At 40.2% G+C, this 25,856-nt stretch overlaps 1 protein-coding gene across 5 annotated transcripts in view; it reads right to left on the bottom strand.

Annotated features, from left to right (window-relative positions):
- Positions 1-25,856, bottom strand: part of USH2A (usherin) — a 493,686-nt gene that overhangs the window by 303,067 nt on the left and 164,763 nt on the right. For all 5 annotated transcript variants that reach the window (XR_011854013.1, XM_072140122.1, XM_072140124.1 and 2 more), the window contains exon 21: positions 4,578-4,811. Coding sequence is in view for 4 of the 5 variants with exons in the window: in XM_072140122.1 (XP_071996223.1) it covers positions 4,578-4,811 (234 nt within the window). In the remaining variant the exon portion in view is untranslated. The remainder of the gene's footprint in view (positions 1-4,577; positions 4,812-25,856) is intronic.

Here is a 25,856-nt window from a genome sequence, read left to right as displayed (position 1 = left end):
AGCCCGTTATAGTCAATGGGATCTTTTGGACTCTACTGGATCCCCTTATTTTAAAAATATAACAGAAACAATGGAATCCCGAGACAAATGTGAATGATGTCCTACTTGAGCTATCGTAAGAGGACGCAGGATAACTCGATTCTCCTTGAATTTTTTCACCATAACATATTTAACATAAATATACATTGTAATCAGACTAACGAATGCAATCGCTAATGAGCAGCTCCATACATTACCAAGTTTCCGGAGATAACTTAACGTCTCTTTCTTCTCTCCTCCTGATTGTATTTGTAATTGACGAGTTACAAGTTTTGTTGAAATAGTTAGCGAGCGACGGAGCAAAGGCCTCGGATTAATCAATGGAGATGGCTGTATGGCATTGATTATAATCTCCAGCTATAAAAATCTAATTACTTACCTCGGGGGATGATCAGTGGCTCGGAAATGAAGGGGTCAAGGCGGGTCAATAATTATTTTAAATAAACTTATGTCTCCATTTTTCAACCCTGAACCATTTTACCTCCCTTGGAGATGGTTGTATTTTACTAGTCCAAATGGACGTATTAATGTGTCATCAAACGGTTTAATAGTAATTGGGTCAGCAATTTTAAGAAGTCTAGTCTTCAGGTTGTCGGCATTACCATTTATATTCCAAATAAATCAATAGCAGGTTCATGCTCGCTCTATCAGCAAAGACCCGCTCCACACTCGCCAGACTCTATTCATCTCGCCCATTAATAGCCTTGTCTAAGATTACATCAAAGGTTCCATTTTTAATTTTTTTTTGGGGGGGAAACAGCGCCACCTTAGTCCATAGGTTGTGCCTGGTATTGCAACTCACAGAACAATAGCTTCAAATGCTTTCTTCCAATGATTAAAGGGAACCTGTCAGCAGAAATTGACCTAATAAACTACTACCAGTATGTCAATAGCTGAACACCTTCTAGATCAGTGGGGGCGAACCTATGACACGGGTGCCAGAGGCGGCACTCAGAGCCCTTTCTGTGGGCACCCGGGCCATCGCCCTAGCACACCAGACTTCCTCCATTTCCAAGCAACCTAAAATACGCTGCTTTCAGTCATATTTTGATACTTGGGACTATAGGAAGAGAGACAGGGCTGAATGAGTAGATAGGGCCGAATTATCTTTTGGAGGACCACCTGCTGGCCCCACGATTCTCTGTGCACAGAGGGACACTGGAAAGAAGCTAAAATGATGAACATTTTCCATCTTTCTACTGTGTTGCTGTCCTCAGGAGGCCAAAATGAAGTTGTTGAACAGGGAGCAATAAGTTACTGCTTTAATTTTTGGTTGGCACCTCGTGATAAATAAGGGGGGTTTTGGATTTAGTTTGGGCACTCGGCCGCTAAAAGGTTCGCCATCACTGTTTTAGATCATGTCAATTTCATGGCCCAATGTAGTGGCATCACCCAGAAAATCAACTTTGAAGTGACATGTAATTTGGTTGTATAAAGTCAAGGAGGCGGAGAGTTTCACACTGAAATCAAGCTCTTCCTCACCTCACTGTAATTGATGGTCCTACATCCAGAGACATCAGTAACCAGATCTCCAGAGCTTGACTTTAATGCTGAGCTCTCCGCCTCCATGACTTTATGCAATTAGTTTACATCTCACTTTAAAGTTGATTTCTGGGGGATGGACCCAAGCTGGACCATGAAAGCAACTTGATCTGGAAAGTGTTAATCTGCTTCCCAACATACTAGCAATGGTTAATTAAGTCTATTTCTGATGATAGGTTCCCTTTAAATGTATTCCCTGCCTACAGAATAGGGAATGAGAGCCAGATTATTGGGGACTAGTAATGAGTGGACGCCAATTGGATCAGGTACCAAACCCCGGACCCTAAAGAGAAACACCCGCGATTAGTGCTGGAACCAATTGTGGGTGTTAACTGTTTATATCTTGCTGGCAATGTCCCCAGGGATATTTACACTTCTGTGGTTGTGAGTGTAACCATAGATTCTGCCACCCGGTTCAGTAATGGACTCTGGATACCTTCCAAAAACTACAGATTTTCGAAAATCGCTTGAAGAGGATGTCCAACCACATCAAGTTTTTGCTCATAATTTTATTAGTGGGGTCCCAGTGGTTGGAAACCCATGGATTGATGAGGACGAAGGTCCATTGTTACCCAAATTAATGAGCACATGCGCTATCCCAAGTATGGTCACCAGTTTTTACTCGTTTAAATTCTTTTTCTTGGGTCTGAAATATTCTTGATAGAATTCCCTATTTCAGGAGTAGTTTTACTTGTTTACCTACAAAAGAAAAATCATCTCCAAAATGATATGAAAATGAGCTGAGAAGAGTCACTTTAAACTTGAGAAGAGTCACTTTTAACTTGAGATGAGTCACTTTTTAGAAACCTAAGGGGGAGCATCACTTCAGACATTCATATCTTGAGCTCTCTAGTACCTAGAACTATGTTCATTAAAGATATCACATCACATCAGGATTGTGGTTCTGTGATCTACAGAACTGGAGATATAGGCAGGTAAAGCATAAAGTATGAAATGTGAGTTGCAAAGAAAAAAAGATCCAGTTCCCAACGATTTCTTTACCAGCCTGTACATCCAGTTCTGGCAAACAGAGGAACAAAAGCCTCATTAGATTCATATCTGTAATATGTGATATCTTCTAGGTGCTATAGAACTGAAGACAGGAGGATCTGAGGTGACACTAAACTTGATTCATCTCAGACAATAAATGACTCTTTTCAGCTAATTTGCATACGACTTTGGAGGAGATTTTTTTTATAGGTAAACGGGTTAAATTTCACATAAAAGAGGGAAATTTAGAAAGTACATGTCATCCCCTACCTGAGGGGGCTGCTAGTTTAATGGGGCAAAATCTGATGATAGGTTCCCTTTAATAATTATTTTTTTATCAAGTTTATCCCTTTAATTTAATATAAACAATACAATAAACCCGCATCGTTCTATAGCCCCAGCCGCCACCTATACGCCAGCAGTGGGAATGTAGAGGAAATACATATGTTTAAGTGAACTCTGCATTAACTGCGCATTGATTGTGATTAACTGTGATTCATAACAGGCAATTACAAGCCAAAGACATAATAAATCTCGATTACGGGCATCATTCACTGCCGAGCGTGACCACCGCGCCGGCCCCATATTTCATCACATTACCTGCACGCCGCTCCTCACCCGCCACAGCACAAAAGTTTTAGGTCAAAAGATAAATTTCAAAGTTGAAGATGCTTTAAATGAAAGGACATTGGGGCAGATGCATCTCTTTTTTGTGTTTATTTTTATTTTCTTTTTTGCGTTTTTTTATGTATTTGCACATTTTTGTGATTTTTTTCGTGCGTTCTCTGAAGCTCGCCTGCTTTGCTCCTAATTCATCTTTGAACTGCCCCTACTCCCAGATGTCGGTGAATGTTGTATCACTGATTTGTGCCTAAAAAAGTTGCAAAAAATTGCACAAATAGACTCCAGTCCCCACCAGACGTGGGCAATTGTTTGTGTATAGTTTGTGCCAAAAATGTATTCAAATTTTTCGCGCAATTTCTGAAAGTGGGGAAAAAACGTGATTTATTTAAAGGAAAGCAGCCCAGAGATAAATCAAAAAGCAGAAGACTTAAAGGAAATCTACCACCAGGATGAAGGATTGTAAATGGGGCAGGGTGTTGGGTGGGCTAAGGCAAGGCATTGGGTTGGCTAGGGCCGGATGTTGGGTGGGCTGGTGCAGGGTGTTGGGTGAGCTGGTGCAGGGTGTTGGGTGGTCTGGGGCAGGATGATGGGTGGGCTAGGGCAGGATGATGGGTGGGCTAGGGCAGGATGATGGGTGGGCTAGTTCAGGGTGTTGGGTGGGCTAGGGAAGGATGTTGGGTGGGCTTGTGCAGTGTGTTGGGTGGGCTAAGGCAAGGCATTGGGTTGGCTAGGGCCGATGTTTTGTGGGCTGGTGCAGGGTGTTGGGTGAGCTGGTGCAGGGTGTTGGGCAGGATGATGGGTGGGCTAGGGCAGGATGATGGGTGGGCTAGGGCAGGATGATGGGTGGGCTAGTTCAGGGTGTTGGGTGGGCTAGGGAAGGATGTTGGGTGGGCTAGGGCAGGTAGTTGGGTTGGCTGGGGCAAGGCGTTGGGTGGGCTAGGGAGATAATCCCCCAGTCTGCCATATTTACTATAACCTGTGCCAGAGTATGTTCTTTTTTTACCCATGCCCCATGGGGTTTCCCAGGATGCCTCAAACCCCCTTTAAAGGGCAGCTCTTTAAAAGGATCTTTTACCATCTCCACTCACCCTCTGCATCATTCTACTGATATTGCTGCATCTACTCCTCACCCTTCTCGAGCAATCACTGCAGGTTATCTGCTCCAGTCTGGGGCCACCCACCTGACAGTATAGAGCCTACAAAAAGACACTGATTTCCCAGGAACCATTGGGACTGGAGAAAAAATTCCAACTGTGAGGAATCCGTAGATTGACTCCTACAGTATTAAAGGATACACAGAGTTGTAATTGATGAAGCTGGTGAGATGTCCACCTTAATCTTGGTCACATCCCAATTTATACACAAAAGTATCTAAAAATTACCAGTAAAATATGTGTTCCCAGGCAAAGAAGATGGTGGAAACCTGACGTATCCATGTCCTGGACAGCGAACGCCTTTGATGAAGCTTGTTTGGTCTTGTATGGTCAGTGATGGCTCTATCCTCTCCAGCTGGTAGAGCGGTGAAGGACCATTAAGCTTGAGCGGAGCAGACCAAGTAATCTTCATGACAGTGCTATCGATTCCTTCTACTTGTGGTGGCTTTATTTCTTGTGGGGCTGAAAGGAAACAAGATCCTGGGTCAATAGCCTTGAATATTCAACAAAGGAACTGTAAGTGCTGGCGGACAACCAATATGGCCGCCATTAAAAGCCTCTTATGGCCGTCACTCAATCGTTAGAAGACCTGTAAACCAAAATGTGCTAGAGGTCATAGTCAATGGTAAATCTAGCATTTTATAGGTCATTCATCAACGGGGAACATATCCAGAGGAATCGAAAGATGTCATAGAACAAAAACTTACCCCAAAAAGTTATCCAATTACTTATATGCTGTTTGTACCTGCCGAAATTGCCTGAGGATCTAGAGCTCTGCTTCTGATTGGCGGCTGCCCTCACTTTGTTCCCTTTTCCAATTGTGGAGTTTAGTATCCTACGTATTATGGTTTTTATATTATTATATTTTTTTTAGAAAATTTGTAAAAAATAATTTTTACTGATTTATTCTGCTCTTTTATGTAGCTGCTGCTATGATTTTGGTTGTTATTATATTGTTATTATCCATATTATCAGTGACGTAACATAAAACTGATGTTCTCCGGGGCAAAGTCTGTGCCAGGCGCCGATTATAATCTATGGTTTATAGTACAGGCGGTCCCCTACTTAAGGACACCCGACTTACAGACGACCTCTGGTGACCTCTCTGGATGTTACTATAGTCCCAGACTGCAAAGATCAGATGTGAGGTGTCTGTAATGAAGCTTTATTGATAATCCTTGGTCCCATTATAGCAAAAAATTTTGAAACTCCAATTGTCACTGGGGAAAAAAAAAAAAATTTGTCTGGAGCTACAATTATAAAATATACAGTTCCAACTTACATACAAATTCAACTTAAGAACAAACCTATGGAACCTATCTTGTACGTAACCAGGGGACTGCCTGTACTGTTTCCTTGAAGATGTATATTCATCATCGTTTTGAATTCATTGCAATACTGTGAAATTTATAACTAATATGATGGGAATATTTATGACTATATGATGAATATTATGTTGTTAATATTATGAATATTATGATGAATGTTTTATAGAATATATTTTTAGAGTTGAGTGAACCTGAACAGTAGTGTTTGGATCTGTGCTTAACATTGGGGGTTTGGGTCCCTGAACCTGAACTTCAGGCTTCTGGGCGTTCGGGTCGACCCCCACCGGTAACACTCATGACCGGTGTTGGCACCAGGGGTGTAACATCATGGGCAGGAGCCATAACAGCCACTATGGTGCCTGCAGTGTCAGGGGCCCCTGGCATTTTAACTATTGGGTGCATATATGCTGTATGTGTGTGTGTATATATACTGTAGGTATGTGTATATGCTGTATGTCTGTATATGGTATTGTATCTATGTGGGAATTTGCTGTATGTGTGTGTACCGTATTTTTCGGACTATAAGGCGCACCTGATTAAAGGATGAATGACCAGCAGGTGGCAGACCTGTGCACAGTTCAAGGCAGCTGTTGTCTGTAAGTAAGGTTTGTTTATAAGGCGCACTGGACTATAAGGCGCACCTTTGATTTCTAAGAGAATCAAATGATTTTTAGTGCGCCTTATAGTCCGAAAAATACGGTATATGTGATGTGTATATGTTGCATGTGTCTATATGGTACTGTATGTATGAATGTATATTCTGTATGTATGTATATGTGCTGTGTGTATAATGTATGTATGTTGACGCTGTATGTGTTTATATGGTGCTGTGTGTATATAAGTATATAAATGTGTGTGATTTTAACTTACATGTGTGAGTATACAAATATGCATATATTTTGGGCGAAAGGGGCCACATTCAGAAGTCTGCTATGGGGCCCTGCCTCTCCTAGTTATGCCCCTGGCTGGCACTGATTGTATGTGTTATTCCTTTAAATGCAAGATAGTCACTCCTTGTGGTGTCATTGAGGAGCATTTAAAGGGGCAACACCAGCGATCGTTGCCATAACAGATTATGGGTGTTACCAGAACTGAACCTTTGTTCAAGGTCTGGCTGAACTCGTTGAACCACTCTTCCCCGATTTTAACCCTTACACTTTATTATAGTTACTTATCTTAGTTTTTACAGTTTTATCGTCTTTTTACCTTTAATATTATTGTTTTTTTTGGTAATCCTATTACTATAGTGTATTATTTCAATTTTTTTTATTGTTCAAGGTTTGGCTGAACTCGTTGAACCACTCTTCCCCGATTTTAACCCTTACACTTTATTATAGTTACTTATCTTAGTTTTTACAGTTTTATCGTCTTTTTACCTTTATATTATTGTTGTTTTTGTGAATCCTATTACTATAGTGTATTATTTCAATTTTTTTATTGTTCAAGGTTTGGCTGAACTCGGTGAACCACTCTTCCCCGATTTTAACCCTTACACTTTATTATAGTTACCGTACTTATCTTCGTTTTTATAGTTTTATCTTCTTTTTACCTTTACTATTATTGTTGTTTTTGGGAATCCTATTACTATAGTGTATTATTTAAATTTTTTAATTGTTCAAGGTTTGGCTGAACATGGTGAACCACTCTTCCCCAATTTTAACCCTTACACGTTATTATAGTTACTTATCTTAGTTTTTACTGTTTTATCGTCTTTTTACCTTTACTATTATTGTTGTTTTTGTGAATCCTATTACTATAGTGTATTATTTCAATTTTTTATTGTTCAAGGTTTGGCTGAACTCATTGGACCACTCATCTCTAATTTTAACCCTTACACTTTATTATAGTTACTTATCTTAGTTTTTACTGTTTTATCTTCTTTATACCTTTATATTATTGTTGTTTTTGTGAATCCTATTACTATAGTGTATTATTTCAATTTTTTATTGTTCAAGGTTTGGCTGAACTCGTTGAACCACTCTTCCCCGATTTTAACCCTTACACTTTATTATAGTTACTTATCTTAGTTTTTACTGTTTTATCGTCTTTTTACCTTTACTATTATTGTTGTTTTTGGGGATGCTATTACTATGGTGTATTATTAGTTTTTAGCACTCCCCCCCCCCCTTTTATTCTATAATTTTTTTTAGTTCCTACAGCTATTGTTAGAGGCCCGGTATCTCTGTGTAACCTGTTGTTTATTTCATGAGCGGTCAGATCCCACAGAACAAAATTGCTAAATGGATAAAAGACGCAGGCAACAGTAAATAAAATCTTTCTGGACTTGCAGACTGTGGATTGGAAAATTAATTTATAGTGCGGCGGGGGAGATGCATGTATTTTCTTCTCAAGAGTCCAGATGGAGTATTTATTTTTGATGTTATTTAAGGCATTGGAAAGCTGAAGTGCATTGAGACTTATTACAAAATAAATCTCATTTGTTCTGTGACAGAAGAAGTGCTTAAATTGATTAGCAATTCACTTCAGCTTTATGATATCACATAACAAAAATGGCTGCCTGAAAAACGGTCGCGGGGAAAAAAAAATATAAAATATAGCCCCCTGCTCCGTGTATTTTAGACAGTATTTTCCGACAGAATACAGTTTATGTACGAGAAATATATTCTGAGATGTTAAAATAGTATTTTAATGTGAAACTCCTTGAAGACCGATACGGGTGATATCGCTGTGACCGATCAGAGATAAGATTTCAATCTGAGATGCTCTGTGATTGGTTGCCTCTGAGATGGAGGTGTGGTCCTAAAAAAGGGCGGTACATGACTTTGGGGAATAGGTGTTCTTAAAGTCCTTGTGTCAGGTTGAATAATTGTTTGACTGCTGCTGCTCCCACACACCACAATAATTGGGGTACCGTATTTTTCAGACTATAAGGCGCACCATCAATAAATGTCTGCTAAAACATCTAGGTTCATATATAAGGCGCACCGGATTATAAGCAGAATGACTAGGCAGGTGGCAGACCTGTGCACAGTTCAAGGCAGCTGTCGTCTGTAAGTACGGTTCATATATAAGGCGCACCGGATTATAAGGCGCACCTGATTATAAGGATGAATGACCAGCAGGTGGCAGACCTGTGCACAGTACAAGGCAGCTGTTGTCTGTAAGTACGGTTCATATATAAGGCGCTCTGGACTATAAGGCGCACCTTTGATTTCTGAAAAAATCAAAGTACATTTTGTGCGCCTTATAGTCTGAAAAATATGGTACATTTTTTTCTGATTGATTAAGGACTCCCCTGTCCTTGCAGCCAATGGTAGCCTCAATGGTCAAACTCCCACCGACAAGTGTTATCTCCTATATTGTGTATTGAGGATAAAATACTTTACTAGTGATGAGCAGACCAATCAGTATTCGTGCCGAACCCCGACCCAAATCTGACATCCTTTATATACCGTGGGCAAAGCCGCCCACAGCATATGAGCCACCACACTGGCTGGGATTGTTGCTCCCCGTGATGTTAAGGGGGCAATAAGATTAATGACAATGGCGATGGTATACCGCGGCAATTACATGTTGCAGGCAACTTTTCCCATGGCATATAAAAAATAACATCTGCAATTGTAGGTGTTACCGATGAGAACGTGGGGTTACTAAACCAAGAATTTTCAATGAAGTCCAAGTTGGGATTCTGCGGACCCAAACCTTCAATGTTTGGTATGAATCTGTGCAATGCACAAAATTTGCAATTAAAATCAACAAAATGCCACCTCCATGCCATGTGGGCGGGGAGGGAGCGTAGAACGGCTGTGACTCATCAATCCCCCTCCCTCTCCATAGAGCTTCTATGAAAACTGCTGTGACTCACTTATCCCCCTCCCCTCTCCATAGAGTCTCTATGTAAGCTGTCTCCTTAGGGAGCTTATAAATAAAATCCCACATGAAGAAGTAATGAGGCTAGGTTGTTCTCTATATGCCAATTAAATGCTTTATTTCAGAGGTGTTCCCACACAAAACTATTGTTATAGCACCACAAATATCTCTGTAATGTGCTACAAAGATGTCTCCTATACAAAAAGAGCTAAATCTTTCTCTAGCTTTCTCTTTGAGAAGTTTCCCACTGTCGTATAGGACATCATAAAGAAGTACTGGCCTGTACTGATGTGAATAAAGCTCTTTGGGTTAGATAGAAACTTACTATTAGCTACAGAAGCCTCTTTCTATGTCAGTATCACTATAGAGAGTAGAACGTGAGCCCTCATGGGCAGGGTCTTCCTTCTACTTGTTTAACAATCATTGTAGTTTTTTACTCGCATTTGTTCTTGTCTTAATCTATGTTAACCCCTAACTGATTGTACAGCAGCATGGAATTACTGCTGCTCTATAATGAATAATAATAGAGAAGTACTGACCTGTACTGATGTGAATAAAACCCTTAGGGTGAGATAGAAACTTATCATTATCTACAGAAGCCAATATATATGTCAGTGTCCCTCTTCTATTAAAGAAGTCTTGGCCTGGCCTGTACTGACGCAAATAAAGCTCTTGGGGTGAGATAGAAGCTTACTATTATCTCCAACATACTATATCTATGCCAGTATCACTCATCCCTCACTCAGAGGCATCAGCAGAATCGTGTAGGACATTATAGAGAAATAGGCTGCGCCGATAGGAATGAAACACTTGGGGTGAGATAGAAACTTATCATTATCTACAGAAGCCTATATATGTGTCAGTGTCCCTCTTCTATTAAAGAAGTACTGGCCTGTACTGACGCGAATAAAGCTCTTGGGGTGAGATAGACACTTACTTTTATCTACAGAAGCCAATATATTTGCTGGTGTCCCTCTTCTATTAAAGAAGTACTGACCTGTGCTGATGTGAATAAAGCTCTAGGGGTGAGATAGAAACGTACTTCCGGATTATCTCCAACATCCTATGTCTATGCCAGTATCATTCGTCCCTCACTCAAATATAATCCCTGCTCTATAAATAATAATAATAATAATAATAATAATAATAATAATAGAGAGGTACTGACCTGTACGGACATGAATAAAGCTCTTGGGGTGAGAAAGAAGCTTACTATTATCTCTAATATCCTATATCTATGCCAGTATCACTCGTCCCTCACTCAGAGGCATCAGCAGAATCGTGTAGGACATTATAGAGAAGAACTGTCCTGCGCCGATAGGAATGAAACACTTGGGGTGAGATAACAGATAATACAGTAACTTTTACAACCCCTTTAGGTGTAGTTCCTGACCACTAGGGGTGGTATAGTTGATTACACTTATAGGATTTTGTGCAGATGTATCTATAAAATATATGTCAGAGTTTTTATCGTGTTGAGTAAATCACCATCGGGAGGAAGGGTAGTAATCCATTATAGGCGGCCATCTACAGATATGGGGCATCTGGTGTGTGTGTGGGAAAGCGGTAAAATCTGTTTGATAAGTTACACCACCACTGGGCTCTTTTGACTGCCTATGCAACACAGCGCCATATACTGTATAGTGGTTATGCTTGGTATTGCAATTCACTTCACTGGCACTTTAATCAATAAACAGACCATGGGACAAATGCTAAATCTGTACCAGACCCCGAATTATAATGTATTGTGGGCCTGTATCACTTCTATCCAAACCTTATAGGCCCCTAAAGCTCTTGGGCCCAGATACATCCCCTGCACCCCTCAAACCAGACCCCACTGATCTGATATTCATTGCCAATCCTAAGGACAGGTAATAAATTAGATGTGATTCCTGAAAAATCCCTTTAATTATGCAAACTATGGGGGTCATTTATCTTATTTCCTCCTTCTCTGAGCTCTTTTTGCACCATTGTTGCCCCTCGTTTGTCTTTGTCATTTTGGCTCTTTGTCAAATGCAGGTTTTTTTAGCCTAATTAGGTGCAAATTTGTTAAATCCTCGGGCTGCTTAAGCCCGGGGGTTGCAGGACTGGCCGTGCTCTATTGCTTGAGCACGGCCCGCCCCTCGATCCCTCCCACCCGGCAGCTCTTCTGGGGCCCACGCTTCCGCTGGCCACACTGGGGTGCAGGTCCGGGATATTTATTACCTGGCGCGGAGCATCCCGACCTCTTTCAGGACGGCTCTGCGCCAGGAAAGATCCCGCCCTCCCCCTTTTTTGTTTTATGTTTACTTTTGTTGGTTGTTGTTGGTTTTATAAGTGTTTTGTTAATATGTTTTATTTTCTTTCATTGTTTATTATGTATTGGAAGTTACAGCTTGGACTATGGCGGAATCCTTGACCCTCTCGGGAATGAGATCAATCACCTGACGAATCAACAAGGACATGCCCCCGCGGAGGCGGGGCTTGGCACGCAAGGTGGTAAGAGGAGGGTCTCGGGTTCCCCATTTGGACCAACAGTTAATTTGTTTAAAGATTAAAGCTGTGGCCGACCCCCAATTTTTATCCCAATTACGAGTCTGTGTTTTTGTCCGCTTGCCGGGTGTAAAGTTGGGGTACAGTGACGATAGTACGGCCAGTCTTAAAAAAAAATCGAAATTGTGTTGCGCAAATCACACCATCGCCTTTCCTAAGCATGGTCAGGATTGGCGTGTTATTGTGCAATTTTTTGAGCAAATCAATGTTAATTAAGGCGCAAACATCTGGATTCAAATACCCCATGCGCCCAAAAAATCACTAAAATACAACCATAAAACGAGCATCGGACTAAAGCTACATTCACATGAACGTGTGGCTGCCGTACCATAGCACTGCGGGCACTCGTCGGCGCCGGGGAGAGGAGGGTAGGCAAGCGCTGCTCACCCCGCCCCACTCCATAGCGATATATGGCGCCGTATTTAGGACATGTCCTATCTTTCTCCCGGCTACGGGATGGTACGGTGCCGCACTGCTGCAACGTACAGCTACCGTACGGTGCCATGCGCCCATTGCCATCTATGTGGGATGTATACAGGCAGTCCCCTACTTTAGAACACCCGACTTCCAGACGACCCCTAGTTACAAACGGACCTCTGGATGTTGGTAATTTATTGTCCTTTAGCCCTAGGCTACAATAATCAGTTATCAGAGGCGTCTGTAATGAAGTTTTAGTGTTATCCTGGTTCTTATGACAACCCAACATTTAAAAAAAAATCAGTTGTCACAGAGACCAATAAAAAATTCTGGCTGGTCTTACAATGATAAAATATACAGTTCCGACTTACATACAAATTCAACTTAAGAACAAACCTACAGAACCTATCCTGCCTGTATACGATGTATATCGGCTTATACTCGAGTCAATAGGTTTTTGCAGTTTTTGGTGGTAAAACTAGGTACCTCGGCTTATACTCGAGTATATATGGTAATTACTAAATAACTAAAACACATAATTATACAATAAATATAATAGAACGCATAATAATATAATAGAAAAGTAATATTATAACATTATTATAGCCGCACAAATCAATGTAAAACTAATATTAGCTAATAATCCCCATATTATCAGATAGCGGATGTTATTATCTCAGTCCTCTCTCATTTCTTTGTCCTGTAATGTTGGGGGGGGGCGGGATTCCCGCTGCTATGATGCATGTTATTGGATCTATTTGTATCATTCAAATTAGATGTGACACAAGCCGCGACTTCCGTCACGTATCGCGGAGGTGACCTGTCACTGCTATAATCTGATTGTCTCACTGTACAACAATTTAATAATGCAGAACATTGTACACTGCGGAATGTAAGCACAAGTTTACATCAATGTAACAAAGTGTAGATAAAAGATAAATATATAACAGATAGAGACAAGAACAAAGTATAAAATACAAAAACTAGATCAGGAAAGTAGTGGAAGGAGAACCCGGCACGTGAGGGCTCACAAGGGGCCCGGCACAGACTTTTTACTGGGGCCCATCAGCTTCAAGCTACGCCACTCATAGATGATATGAGATTGATAGATTCCCTTATTAATCTATAAGGTATATGATCGATTTCGTAGATAGATAACACATACATAAAAAATAAAAAGTCGAAAAGATGGAAACATTGATGAAATAATGAACAATATATTGATAGATATGAGATAGATAGATAGATAGATATGAGATAGATAGATATGAGATAGATAGATATGAGATAGATAGATAGATAGATATGAGATAGATAGATAGATAGATATGAGATAGATAGATAGATAGATAGATAGATATGAGATAGATAGATAGATAGATAGATAGATAGATAGATAGATATGAGATAGATAGATAGATATGAGATAGATAGATAGATAGATAGATAGATAGATATGAGATAGATAGATAGATAGATAGATAGATATGAGATAGATAGATAGATAGATAGATAGATAGGTAGATAGATAGATAGATAGATAGATAGATATGAGATAGATAGATAGATAGATAGATATGAGATAGATAGATAGATAGATAGATAGATAGATATGAGATAGATAGATAGATAGATAGATAGATAGATAGATAGATAGATATGAGATAGATAGATAGATAGATAGATAGATAGATAGATAGATAGATATGAGATAGATAGATAGATAGATAGATAGGTAGATAGATAGATAGATAGGTAGATAGATAGATAGATAGGTAGATAGATAGATAGATAGATAGATAGATAGATAGATAGATATGAGATAGATAGATAGATAGGTAGATAGATAGATAGATAGATAGATAGATAGATAGATAGATATGAGATAGATAGATAGATATGAAATAGATAGATAGATATGAAATAGATAGATAGATATGAAATAGATAGATATGAGATAGATATGAAATAGATAGATATGAAATAGATAGATATGAGATAGATAGATAGATAGATATGAGATAGATAGATAGATATGAGATAGATAGATAGATAGATAGATAGATAGATAGATAGATAGATAGATATGAGATAGATATGAGATAGATATGAGATAGATAGATAGATAGATAGATAGATAGATAGATATGAGATAGATAGATATGAAATAGATAGATATGAGATAGATAGATAGATAGATAGATAGATAGATAGATAGATATGAGATAGATAGATATGAGATAGATAGATAGATAGATAGATAGATAGATAGATATGAAATAGATAGATATGAAATAGATAGATATGAGATAGATAGATGGATAGATAGATATGAGATAGATAGATAGATAGATAGATAGATACTTCGAAGAAAAGGTGCAGCACTCCAATTTCGTGAAACGTAGAAAAAACTTTTATTCCATAGTGAGTAACATACAGCGACGTTTCGGCCCAAATGAGCCTTCCTCAAGCTGCCTAAACAGTGCAAATGGTGGATATATATACACAAAAATCCGGTCACATGACCCATAGTGAACCGCCCACCATATTAGCATACTTGTGATAACAATTGTATAAAAATACATACAAATTACAATTTCATAATATATACAATGTGTAGCAATATTCGATATTAATATATAAACATAAAAACAATATTTTGTGCATTTAGTGTCGTATTTATAGAGGAACACTTCCGTTCCGGGACATAAACAGTGTAAAAAGTGCTGTTGTGCTTTTGTGCAGAAACCCAACCTCTATGTGGGATCCTCAGATGCCTCTCCGTCTCCGCCATGGTTTCCGATCGGTGTAAAATCGCAGGATCATGCACCATAAACATATGTGCCGCGGTCTCAGTGGACCGCATAGATGGAACGCACGCTCCTTCCGGATTCGTGCGCATGCGCTGTGGCTTCGGGGTTTCGTAACCATAGAAACCTGTATACAGGTCTCGTTCTCAGGACGCATCACTCATGGACGCTTAGCAGAATATACCACCCGGCAGGGTGGGAGATGGATGTGATGGATCCACGGGTACTCAGCCAGAATTGAGGTATAAATAGCTGTGATAACAGCGTAAAGTGGCCAGGGATAGATGAGGAGTGGTTAACCCCTACCAGGGAAACCATTCCTCTAGGACAGCATCAGTGAGGGATATACCCCTAAGAATAAACGGGGAAACCCTTTCCAATGGAGTCCACCCTAGATGGCCCCATATAATCATAAAAATGAAAATGTAAAAACCTCAGGCTAGAGTGCCCAACATAACACCCACCTAATGTAAATTGCCACATATAGTTGTATACTTGAAGGAAGTAAACTGCGACCAAAGCCATGAAGTGATTGGATGTATACGTAAAAGGATCGGGAGCTTCATCGGGGAGACATCTGAGGTAAACTTGTACTTTCTGTAAAATAATAATAAAGAAATCAGATATGTTTCTTTTTTGTATATTATCACAACAAGTTACTCATAGCTTAACCAGTAAGGGTATGAAGAAAGACAATATCTATATGGATATACTGCATGTAATTACAAAGTCCATAGTTTAAAATCTACATTTAGACCGTTCGGTCTCAAGGTATTCAAAGTATAAATCCATTGGAGTTCCCGTTTTTTAAGAATTTTTTCTCTGTCGCCCCCTCGGCGTAAAGGAGGTATATGGTCTATAATCCGGAATTTGAGATCTTTTTCTAAGTGTCCGGCTTCTGTAAAATGTTTAGAAACCGGTAGGTCTTTTCGATTACTCCGTATGGTGTACCTATGTTGGTTGAAGCGAGTCTTAAACTCCAATGTAGTCTCACCAACATATAATAGACCACATGGGCAATTCAAAACATAGATGACAAATGAGCTGTCACACGTCAGGTAATGCGTAATTTTATATTCATTCCCATTGTGCACAAAGTTGGAACATTTGATCATATATTTACAGTTTATGCATTTACAGCATGGAAAACAGCCCTTCCTTAATTGCCCCAAGATTCCTGTCTGTCTAGTGACCCTAAATGGTCCAACGTCAGCTCTTACTAGTCGATTTCTGATATTTTGAGCATTCCTATAAGACATTAGGGGTGGATTCTTAAATTCTGGGACCTCTACTTTGGTACCCGTTAATTTGGGCCAGTGTTTCCGTACTATTTTAGCAATATTTTGGCTTTGGGAATTAAAAGTTGTAATGAAAGGTATTCTATCGTTCCTTTTTGAGATCCTATGTGGAGACAAGAGATCTGATCTATTCCTTCTTTCTGTTTTTGCTAGATTCATGTCGATGATTTTTTTGGGATAACCACGTTGTTTGAATTTAGCGGCCATATTTGCCAAGTTGATTTGGAGTTTTGTGGGTTCACTTGTGATTCTTTTTACCCTGAGTAGTTGGCTGTGAGGTAGAGAATTGATGGTGGACCGCGGATGGCTACTCTCGTAGCGGACTAATGTATTTTTATCTGTAGGTTTTGAGAAAATGTCAGTTACAAATGCTTCTCCACTGATAGATATGGAAACATCCAAAAACTGCAACGTTGTTGCAGATGAGACTACTGTAAATTTAATGGTGTTGTCAATTGTGTTTAGATAGTCATGGAATAATTCCAAATCATGTTGAGTGCCAGTCCAAAGGAGGAAGACGTCGTCTATATACCTCCACCATCTCAGACAATGTCTGAAAAGAGGGGAAGGGTAGACGACGTCCTCCTCCAGAACCCTCATCACTATGTTTGCGTAAGTTGGTGCCATATTGGCCCCCATAGCGACACCCATACACTGTAAAAAGTAGTCATCTCCAAAAAGGAAGTAGTTGTTTTTAAGGACAAACTCTAGTAAGGTTAAAATGAAGTCTTGTGTTTTGAGCGAGAAGGTTGTAAAGGTTAGCATTTTTTTAACTGCATGTAAGCCTCTCTGATGATCGATAGAAGTATATAGTGAGACAACGTCAAACGATGCCAAGAGAATTTGCTGTCCAGGGGGAATGTATACATCTTTAAGTTTATTGAGAAAATCCGTTGTGTCAGATATATAGGACTGTCCTGTGCATGCTAAGTCCCTGAGTGCCTTGTCAAGAAAAGTGGCCATGTTAGAAAAAATGGAGCCCGTGCCGGAGACAATCGGTCTCCCAGGGGGGTGCACCAGGTCTTTGTGTATCTTTGGTAAAATATAAAGTACAGGGGTGATGGGATTATCGATGTACAAATATTTGAACATGTCCTCATCAATGGTGCCATTAAGTAATGCTTCGTTAAGGATGTGTTTAATTTTTTTGGCCAATGCAAATTTCGGATCACCCGGGATTCTCTGATAAACCATAGTGTCAGAAAGCTGCCTCTTAATTTCACTCAGATATGAGCTGGTGTCCATGACGACGACAGCACCGCCCTTGTCGGCCGACTTGACGGTGATGTCGCCGTCATGGGCCAGCTCATTGAGTGCAATGATCTCTCCACTCGTCAAATTAGGATGACATAATGGCGAGCTCTTAGTAGTCTCACGTAATTTGGCAATATCATTTTTGATGGCCATGGAAAATGCTTCAATATGTGGTACTTCTGTGTCGGGAGTAAAAAAACTCTTATTCCGCAATTGAAATTGACTTAGACATAATTCAGATGAACCCCTGCCTGGCCCACCGGGATGGGCATGAAAATGATGTTTTAATTTTATCGTGCGTATAAATCTTTGTAGATCTATCTCTAACTGGAACCAGTCGGGGTGCGACGAAATACAATATGATAAACCTTTAGACAGTACAGATATTTGATCATTAGTCAAGTTTTTAGAGGAAATATTTACCACTAATTCGGTTGAGTCCTTTTCCTCAACGCCATCTTGACAGCTGGCTGTTCCACTCTGTTCGTTGTGGGTCTTTCGTATTCTGTGATGTTTACGGCCCCCTCTTCTTGTCCTGGGCTTAGTCCGTTCGGGGTATGTACTGTCCTCGGAGTTCCTAAAAAAGGCCCTTGTTGTTTTCTGGTTTGTTTTCCATTTGTTCCATCTGTGGGTTTGTTGTTTGATGTTTTGTTTCTCCGCTTAATGTTGGTCTTTTGTTTCAATTGGGTATGATCCCCTTGCCAAGTGTAGATCTGTCCTTTGCCGTAATCATCACAATCACGGATCCATTTACCTCTCTTTATTGACTCCTGTTCAACTTTTAAATTTTCTGTATGTTTGCGTACCATTTCAAAAAAACCACTAAGTTCTTCATTGGACAAAATTGTGCCCAGCTGTGTTTCAATGCACTGCAGTTTCTCTTTAAGTGCTGTGATCTCTTTCTTAAGGAACTCGATATTTAACAGGATTAAGTCCATGGCATATTTATTCGAAATGTGTGTAAACTTGATGCAAAATTCTTTATCTTGTGCAAATAATGTTGGTGTGACTCTTGAGCGCATACCACGTGGTATCATGTGATGTTTGTAATATTCACTGAGTGTGATCAAGTGCAGCTGTAAACTTGTTAACTTTTTAGAGTCATTCTCAAATCGGTGTTTCAACTCACTTGTGCCAGGAGTGGTTAGAAATGTGGAATCTCCGGTAAGATCTTGTAATATCCTCGTACTGTCCTCACTGGTATAGGCAAAGGTTTGGAATTCATCAGTATGCGTTGGAAGTTCCATCTTGTGGGAGATGTACAATGTTGATGTGCACGCTAAAGAAGCCAAAAAATACGTATAGAAAGTCCAAGCGGCACTATCTTGATTGAAAAAATGGCTGGGTGCAGGCTACCCAGGACTGGGCCTCAAGTCCTCTTGTGTATACTTCGAAGAAAAGGTGCAGCACTCCAATTTCGTGAAACGTAGAAAAAACTTTTATTCCATAGTGAGTAACATACAGCGACGTTTCGGCCCAAATGAGCCTTCCTCAAGCTGCCTAAACAGTGCAAATGGTGGATATATATACACAAAAATCCGGTCACATGACCCATAGTGAACCGCCCACCATATTAGCATACTTGTGATAACAATTGTATAAAAATACATACAAATTACAATTTCATAATATATACAATGTGTAGCAATATTCGATATTAATATATAAACATAAAAACAATATTTTGTGCATTTAGTGTCGTATTTATAGAGGAACACTTCCGTTCCGGGACATAAACAGTGTAAAAAGTGCTGTTGTGCTTTTGTGCAGAAACCCAACCTCTATGTGGGATCCTCAGATGCCTCTCCGTCTCCGCCATGGTTTCCGATCGGTGTAAAATCGCAGGATCATGCACCATAAACATATGTGCCGCGGTCTCAGTGGACCGCATAGATGGAACGCACGCTCCTTCCGGATTCGTGCGCATGCGCTGTGGCTTCGGGGTTTCGTAACCATAGAAACCTGTATACAGGTCTCGTTCTCAGGACGCATCACTCATGGACGCTTAGCAGAATATACCACCCGGCAGGGTGGGAGATGGATGTGATGGATCCACGGGTACTCAGCCAGAATTGAGGTATAAATAGCTGTGATAACAGCGTAAAGTGGCCAGGGATAGATGAGGAGTGGTTAACCCCTACCAGGGAAACCATTCCTCTAGGACAGCATCAGTGAGGGATATACCCCTAAGAATAAACGGGGAAACCCTTTCCAATGGAGTCCACCCTAGATGGCCCCATATAATCATAAAAATGAAAATGTAAAAACCTCAGGCTAGAGTGCCCAACATAACACCCACCTAATGTAAATTGCCACATATAGTTGTATACTTGAAGGAAGTAAACTGCGACCAAAGCCATGAAGTGATTGGATGTATACGTAAAAGGATCGGGAGCTTCATCGGGGAGACATCTGAGGTAAACTTGTACTTTCTGTAAAATAATAATAAAGAAATCAGATATGTTTCTTTTTTGTATATTATCACAACAAGTTACTCATAGCTTAACCAGTAAGGGTATGAAGAAAGACAATATCTATATGGATATACTGCATGTAATTACAAAGTCCATAGTTTAAAATCTACATTTAGACCGTTCGGTCTCAAGGTATTCAAAGTATAAATCCATTGGAGTTCCCGTTTTTTAAGAATTTTTTCTCTGTCGCCCCCTCGGCGTAAAGGAGGTATATGGTCTATAATCCGGAATTTGAGATCTTTTTCTAAGTGTCCGGCTTCTGTAAAATGTTTAGAAACCGGTAGGTCTTTTCGATTACTCCGTATGGTGTACCTATGTTGGTTGAAGCGAGTCTTAAACTCCAATGACGGTCTAAATGTAGATTTTAAACTATGGACTTTGTAATTACATGCAGTATATCCATATAGATATTGTCTTTCTTCATACCCTTACTGGTTAAGCTATGAGTAACTTGTTGTGATAATATACAAAAAAGAAACATATCTGATTTCTTTATTATTATTTTACAGAAAGTACAAGTTTACCTCAGATGTCTCCCCGATGAAGCTCCCGATCCTTTTACGTATACATCCAATCACTTCATGGCTTTGGTCGCAGTTTACTTCCTTCAAGTATACAACTATATGTGGCAATTTACATTAGGTGGGTGTTATGTTGGGCACTCTAGCCTGAGGTTTTTACATTTTCATTTTTATGATTATATGGGGCCATCTAGGGTGGACTCCATTGGAAAGGGTTTCCCCGTTTATTCTTAGGGGTATATCCCTCACTGATGCTGTCCTAGAGGAATGGTTTCCCTGGTAGGGGTTAACCACTCCTCATCTATCCCTGGCCACTTTACGCTGTTATCACAGCTATTTATACCTCAATTCTGGCTGAGTACCCGTGGATCCATCACATCCATCTCCCACCCTGCCGGGTGGTATATTCTGCTAAGCGTCCATGAGTGATGCGTCCTGAGAACGAGACCTGTATACAGGTTTCTATGGTTACGAAACCCCGAAGCCACAGCGCATGCGCACGAATCCGGAAGGAGCGTGCGTTCCATCTATGCGGTCCACTGAGACCGCGGCACATATGTTTATGGTGCATGATCCTGCGATTTTACACCGATCGGAAACCATGGCGGAGACGGAGAGGCATCTGAGGATCCCACATAGAGGTTGGGTTTCTGCACAAAAGCACAACAGCACTTTTTACACTGTTTATGTCCCGGAACGGAAGTGTTCCTCTATAAATACGACACTAAATGCACAAAATATTGTTTTTATGTTTATATATTAATATCGAATATTGCTACACATTGTATATATTATGAAATTGTAATTTGTATGTATTTTTATACAATTGTTATCACAAGTATGCTAATATGGTGGGCGGTTCACTATGGGTCATGTGACCGGATTTTTGTGTATATATATCCACCATTTGCACTGTTTAGGCAGCTTGAGGAAGGCTCATTTGGGCCGAAACGTCGCTGTATGTTACTCACTATGGAATAAAAGTTTTTTCTACGTTTCACGAAATTGGAGTGCTGCACCTTTTCTTCGAAGTATACACAAGAGGACTTGAGGCCCAGTCCTGGGTAGCCTGCACCCAGCCATTTTTTCAATCAAGATAGTGCCGCTTGGACTTTCTATACGTATTTTTTGGCTTCTTTAGCGTGCACATCAACATTGTACATCTCCCACAAGATGGAACTTCCAACGCATACTGATGAATTCCAAACCTTTGCCTATACCAGTGAGGACAGTACGAGGATATTACAAGATCTTACCGGAGATTCCACATTTCTAACCACTCCTGGCACAAGTGAGTTGAAACACCGATTTGAGAATGACTCTAAAAAGTTAACAAGTTTACAGCTGCACTTGATCACACTCAGTGAATATTACAAACATCACATGATACCACGTGGTATGCGCTCAAGAGTCACACCAACATTATTTGCACAAGATAAAGAATTTTGCATCAAGTTTACACACATTTCGAATAAATATGCCATGGACTTAATCCTGTTAAATATCGAGTTCCTTAAGAAAGAGATCACAGCACTTAAAGAGAAACTGCAGTGCATTGAAACACAGCTGGGCACAATTTTGTCCAATGAAGAACTTAGTGGTTTTTTTGAAATGGTACGCAAACATACAGAAAATTTAAAAGTTGAACAGGAGTCAATAAAGAGAGGTAAATGGATCCGTGATTGTGATGATTACGGCAAAGGACAGATCTACACTTGGCAAGGGGATCATACCCAATTGAAACAAAAGACCAACATTAAGCGGAGAAACAAAACATCAAACAACAAACCCACAGATGGAACAAATGGAAAACAAACCAGAAAACAACAAGGGCCTTTTTTAGGAACTCCGAGGACAGTACATACCCCGAACGGACTAAGCCCAGGACAAGAAGAGGGGGCCGTAAACATCACAGAATACGAAAGACCCACAACGAACAGAGTGGAACAGCCAGCTGTCAAGATGGCGTTGAGGAAAAGGACTCAACCGAATTAGTGGTAAATATTTCCTCTAAAAACTTGACTAATGATCAAATATCTGTACTGTCTAAAGGTTTATCATATTGTATTTCGTCGCACCCCGACTGGTTCCAGTTAGAGATAGATCTACAAAGATTTATACGCACGATAAAATTAAAACATCATTTTCATGCCCATCCCGGTGGGCCAGGCAGGGGTTCATCTGAATTATGTCTAAGTCAATTTCAATTGCGGAATAAGAGTTTTTTTACTCCCGACACAGAAGTACCACATATTGAAGCATTTTCCATGGCCATCAAAAATGATATTGCCAAATTACGTGAGACTACTAAGAGCTCGCCATTATGTCATCCTAATTTGACGAGTGGAGAGATCATTGCACTCAATGAGCTGGCCCATGACGGCGACATCACCGTCAAGTCGGCCGACAAGGGCGGTGCTGTCGTCGTCATGGACACCAGCTCATATCTGAGTGAAATTAAGAGGCAGCTTTCTGACACTATGGTTTATCAGAGAATCCCGGGTGATCCGAAATTTGCATTGGCCAAAAAAATTAAACACATCCTTAACGAAGCATTACTTAATGGCACCATTGATGAGGACATGTTCAAATATTTGTACATCGATAATCCCATCACCCCTGTACTTTATATTTTACCAAAGATACACAAAGACCTGGTGCACCCCCCTGGGAGACCGATTGTCTCCGGCACGGGCTCCATTTTTTCTAACATGGCCACTTTTCTTGACAAGGCACTCAGGGACTTAGCATGCACAGGACAGTCCTATATATCTGACACAACGGATTTTCTCAATAAACTTAAAGATGTATACATTCCCCCTGGACAGCAAATTCTCTTGGCATCGTTTGACGTTGTCTCACTATATACTTCTATCGATCATCAGAGAGGCTTACATGCAGTTAAAAAAATGCTAACCTTTACAACCTTCTCGCTCAAAACACAAGACTTCATTTTAACCTTACTAGAGTTTGTCCTTAAAAACAACTACTTCCTTTTTGGAGATGACTACTTTTTACAGTGTATGGGTGTCGCTATGGGGGCCAATATGGCACCAACTTACGCAAACATAGTGATGAGGGTTCTGGAGGAGGACGTCGTCTACCCTTCCCCTCTTTTCAGACATTGTCTGAGATGGTGGAGGTATATAGACGACGTCTTCCTCCTTTGGACTGGCACTCAACATGATTTGGAATTATTCCATGACTATCTAAACACAATTGACAACACCATTAAATTTACAGTAGTCTCATCTGCAACAACGTTGCAGTTTTTGGATGTTTCCATATCTATCAGTGGAGAAGCATTTGTAACTGACATTTTCTCAAAACCTACAGATAAAAATACATTAGTCCGCTACGAGAGTAGCCATCCGCGGTCCACCATCAATTCTCTACCTCACAGCCAACTACTCAGGGTAAAAAGAATCACAAGTGAACCCACAAAACTCCAAATCAACTTGGCAAATATGGCCGCTAAATTCAAACAACGTGGTTATCCCAAAAAAATCATCGACATGAATCTAGCAAAAACAGAAAGAAGGAATAGATCAGATCTCTTGTCTCCACATAGGATCTCAAAAAGGAACGATAGAATACCTTTCATTACAACTTTTAATTCCCAAAGCCAAAATATTGCTAAAATAGTACGGAAACACTGGCCCAAATTAACGGGTACCAAAGTAGAGGTCCCAGAATTTAAGAATCCACCCCTAATGTCTTATAGGAATGCTCAAAATATCAGAAATCGACTAGTAAGAGCTGACGTTGGACCATTTAGGGTCACTAGACAGACAGGAATCTTGGGGCAATTAAGGAAGGGCTGTTTTCCATGCTGTAAATGCATAAACTGTAAATATATGATCAAATGTTCCAACTTTGTGCACAATGGGAATGAATATAAAATTACGCATTACCTGACGTGTGACAGCTCATTTGTCATCTATGTTTTGAATTGCCCATGTGGTCTATTATATGTTGGTGAGACTACATTGGAGTTTAAGACTCGCTTCAACCAACATAGGTACACCATACGGAGTAATCGAAAAGACCTACCGGTTTCTAAACATTTTACAGAAGCCGGACACTTAGAAAAAGATCTCAAATTCCGGATTATAGACCATATACCTCCTTTACGCCGAGGGGGCGACAGAGAAAAAATTCTTAAAAAACGGGAACTCCAATGGATTTATACTTTGAATACCTTGAGACCGAACGGTCTAAATGTAGATTTTAAACTATGGACTTTGTAATTACATGCAGTATATCCATATAGATATTGTCTTTCTTCATACCCTTACTGGTTAAGCTATGAGTAACTTGTTGTGATAATATACAAAAAAGAAACATATCTGATTTCTTTATTATTATTTTACAGAAAGTACAAGTTTACCTCAGATGTCTCCCCGATGAAGCTCCCGATCCTTTTACGTATACATCCAATCACTTCATGGCTTTGGTCGCAGTTTACTTCCTTCAAGTATACAACTATATGTGGCAATTTACATTAGGTGGGTGTTATGTTGGGCACTCTAGCCTGAGGTTTTTACATTTTCATTTTTATGATTATATGGGGCCATCTAGGGTGGACTCCATTGGAAAGGGTTTCCCCGTTTATTCTTAGGGGTATATCCCTCACTGATGCTGTCCTAGAGGAATGGTTTCCCTGGTAGGGGTTAACCACTCCTCATCTATCCCTGGCCACTTTACGCTGTTATCACAGCTATTTATACCTCAATTCTGGCTGAGTACCCGTGGATCCATCACATCCATCTCCCACCCTGCCGGGTGGTATATTCTGCTAAGCGTCCATGAGTGATGCGTCCTGAGAACGAGACCTGTATACAGGTTTCTATGGTTACGAAACCCCGAAGCCACAGCGCATGCGCACGAATCCGGAAGGAGCGTGCGTTCCATCTATGCGGTCCACTGAGACCGCGGCACATATGTTTATGGTGCATGATCCTGCGATTTTACACCGATCGGAAACCATGGCGGAGACGGAGAGGCATCTGAGGATCCCACATAGAGGTTGGGTTTCTGCA

This window comes from Engystomops pustulosus, chromosome 3, assembly GCF_040894005.1.
Source record: "Engystomops pustulosus chromosome 3, aEngPut4.maternal, whole genome shotgun sequence".
Taxonomy (NCBI): domain Eukaryota; kingdom Metazoa; phylum Chordata; class Amphibia; order Anura; family Leptodactylidae; genus Engystomops; species Engystomops pustulosus.
Note: the sequence above shows the minus strand (reverse complement) of the source record. Positions and strands in the feature narration are given on the sequence as shown.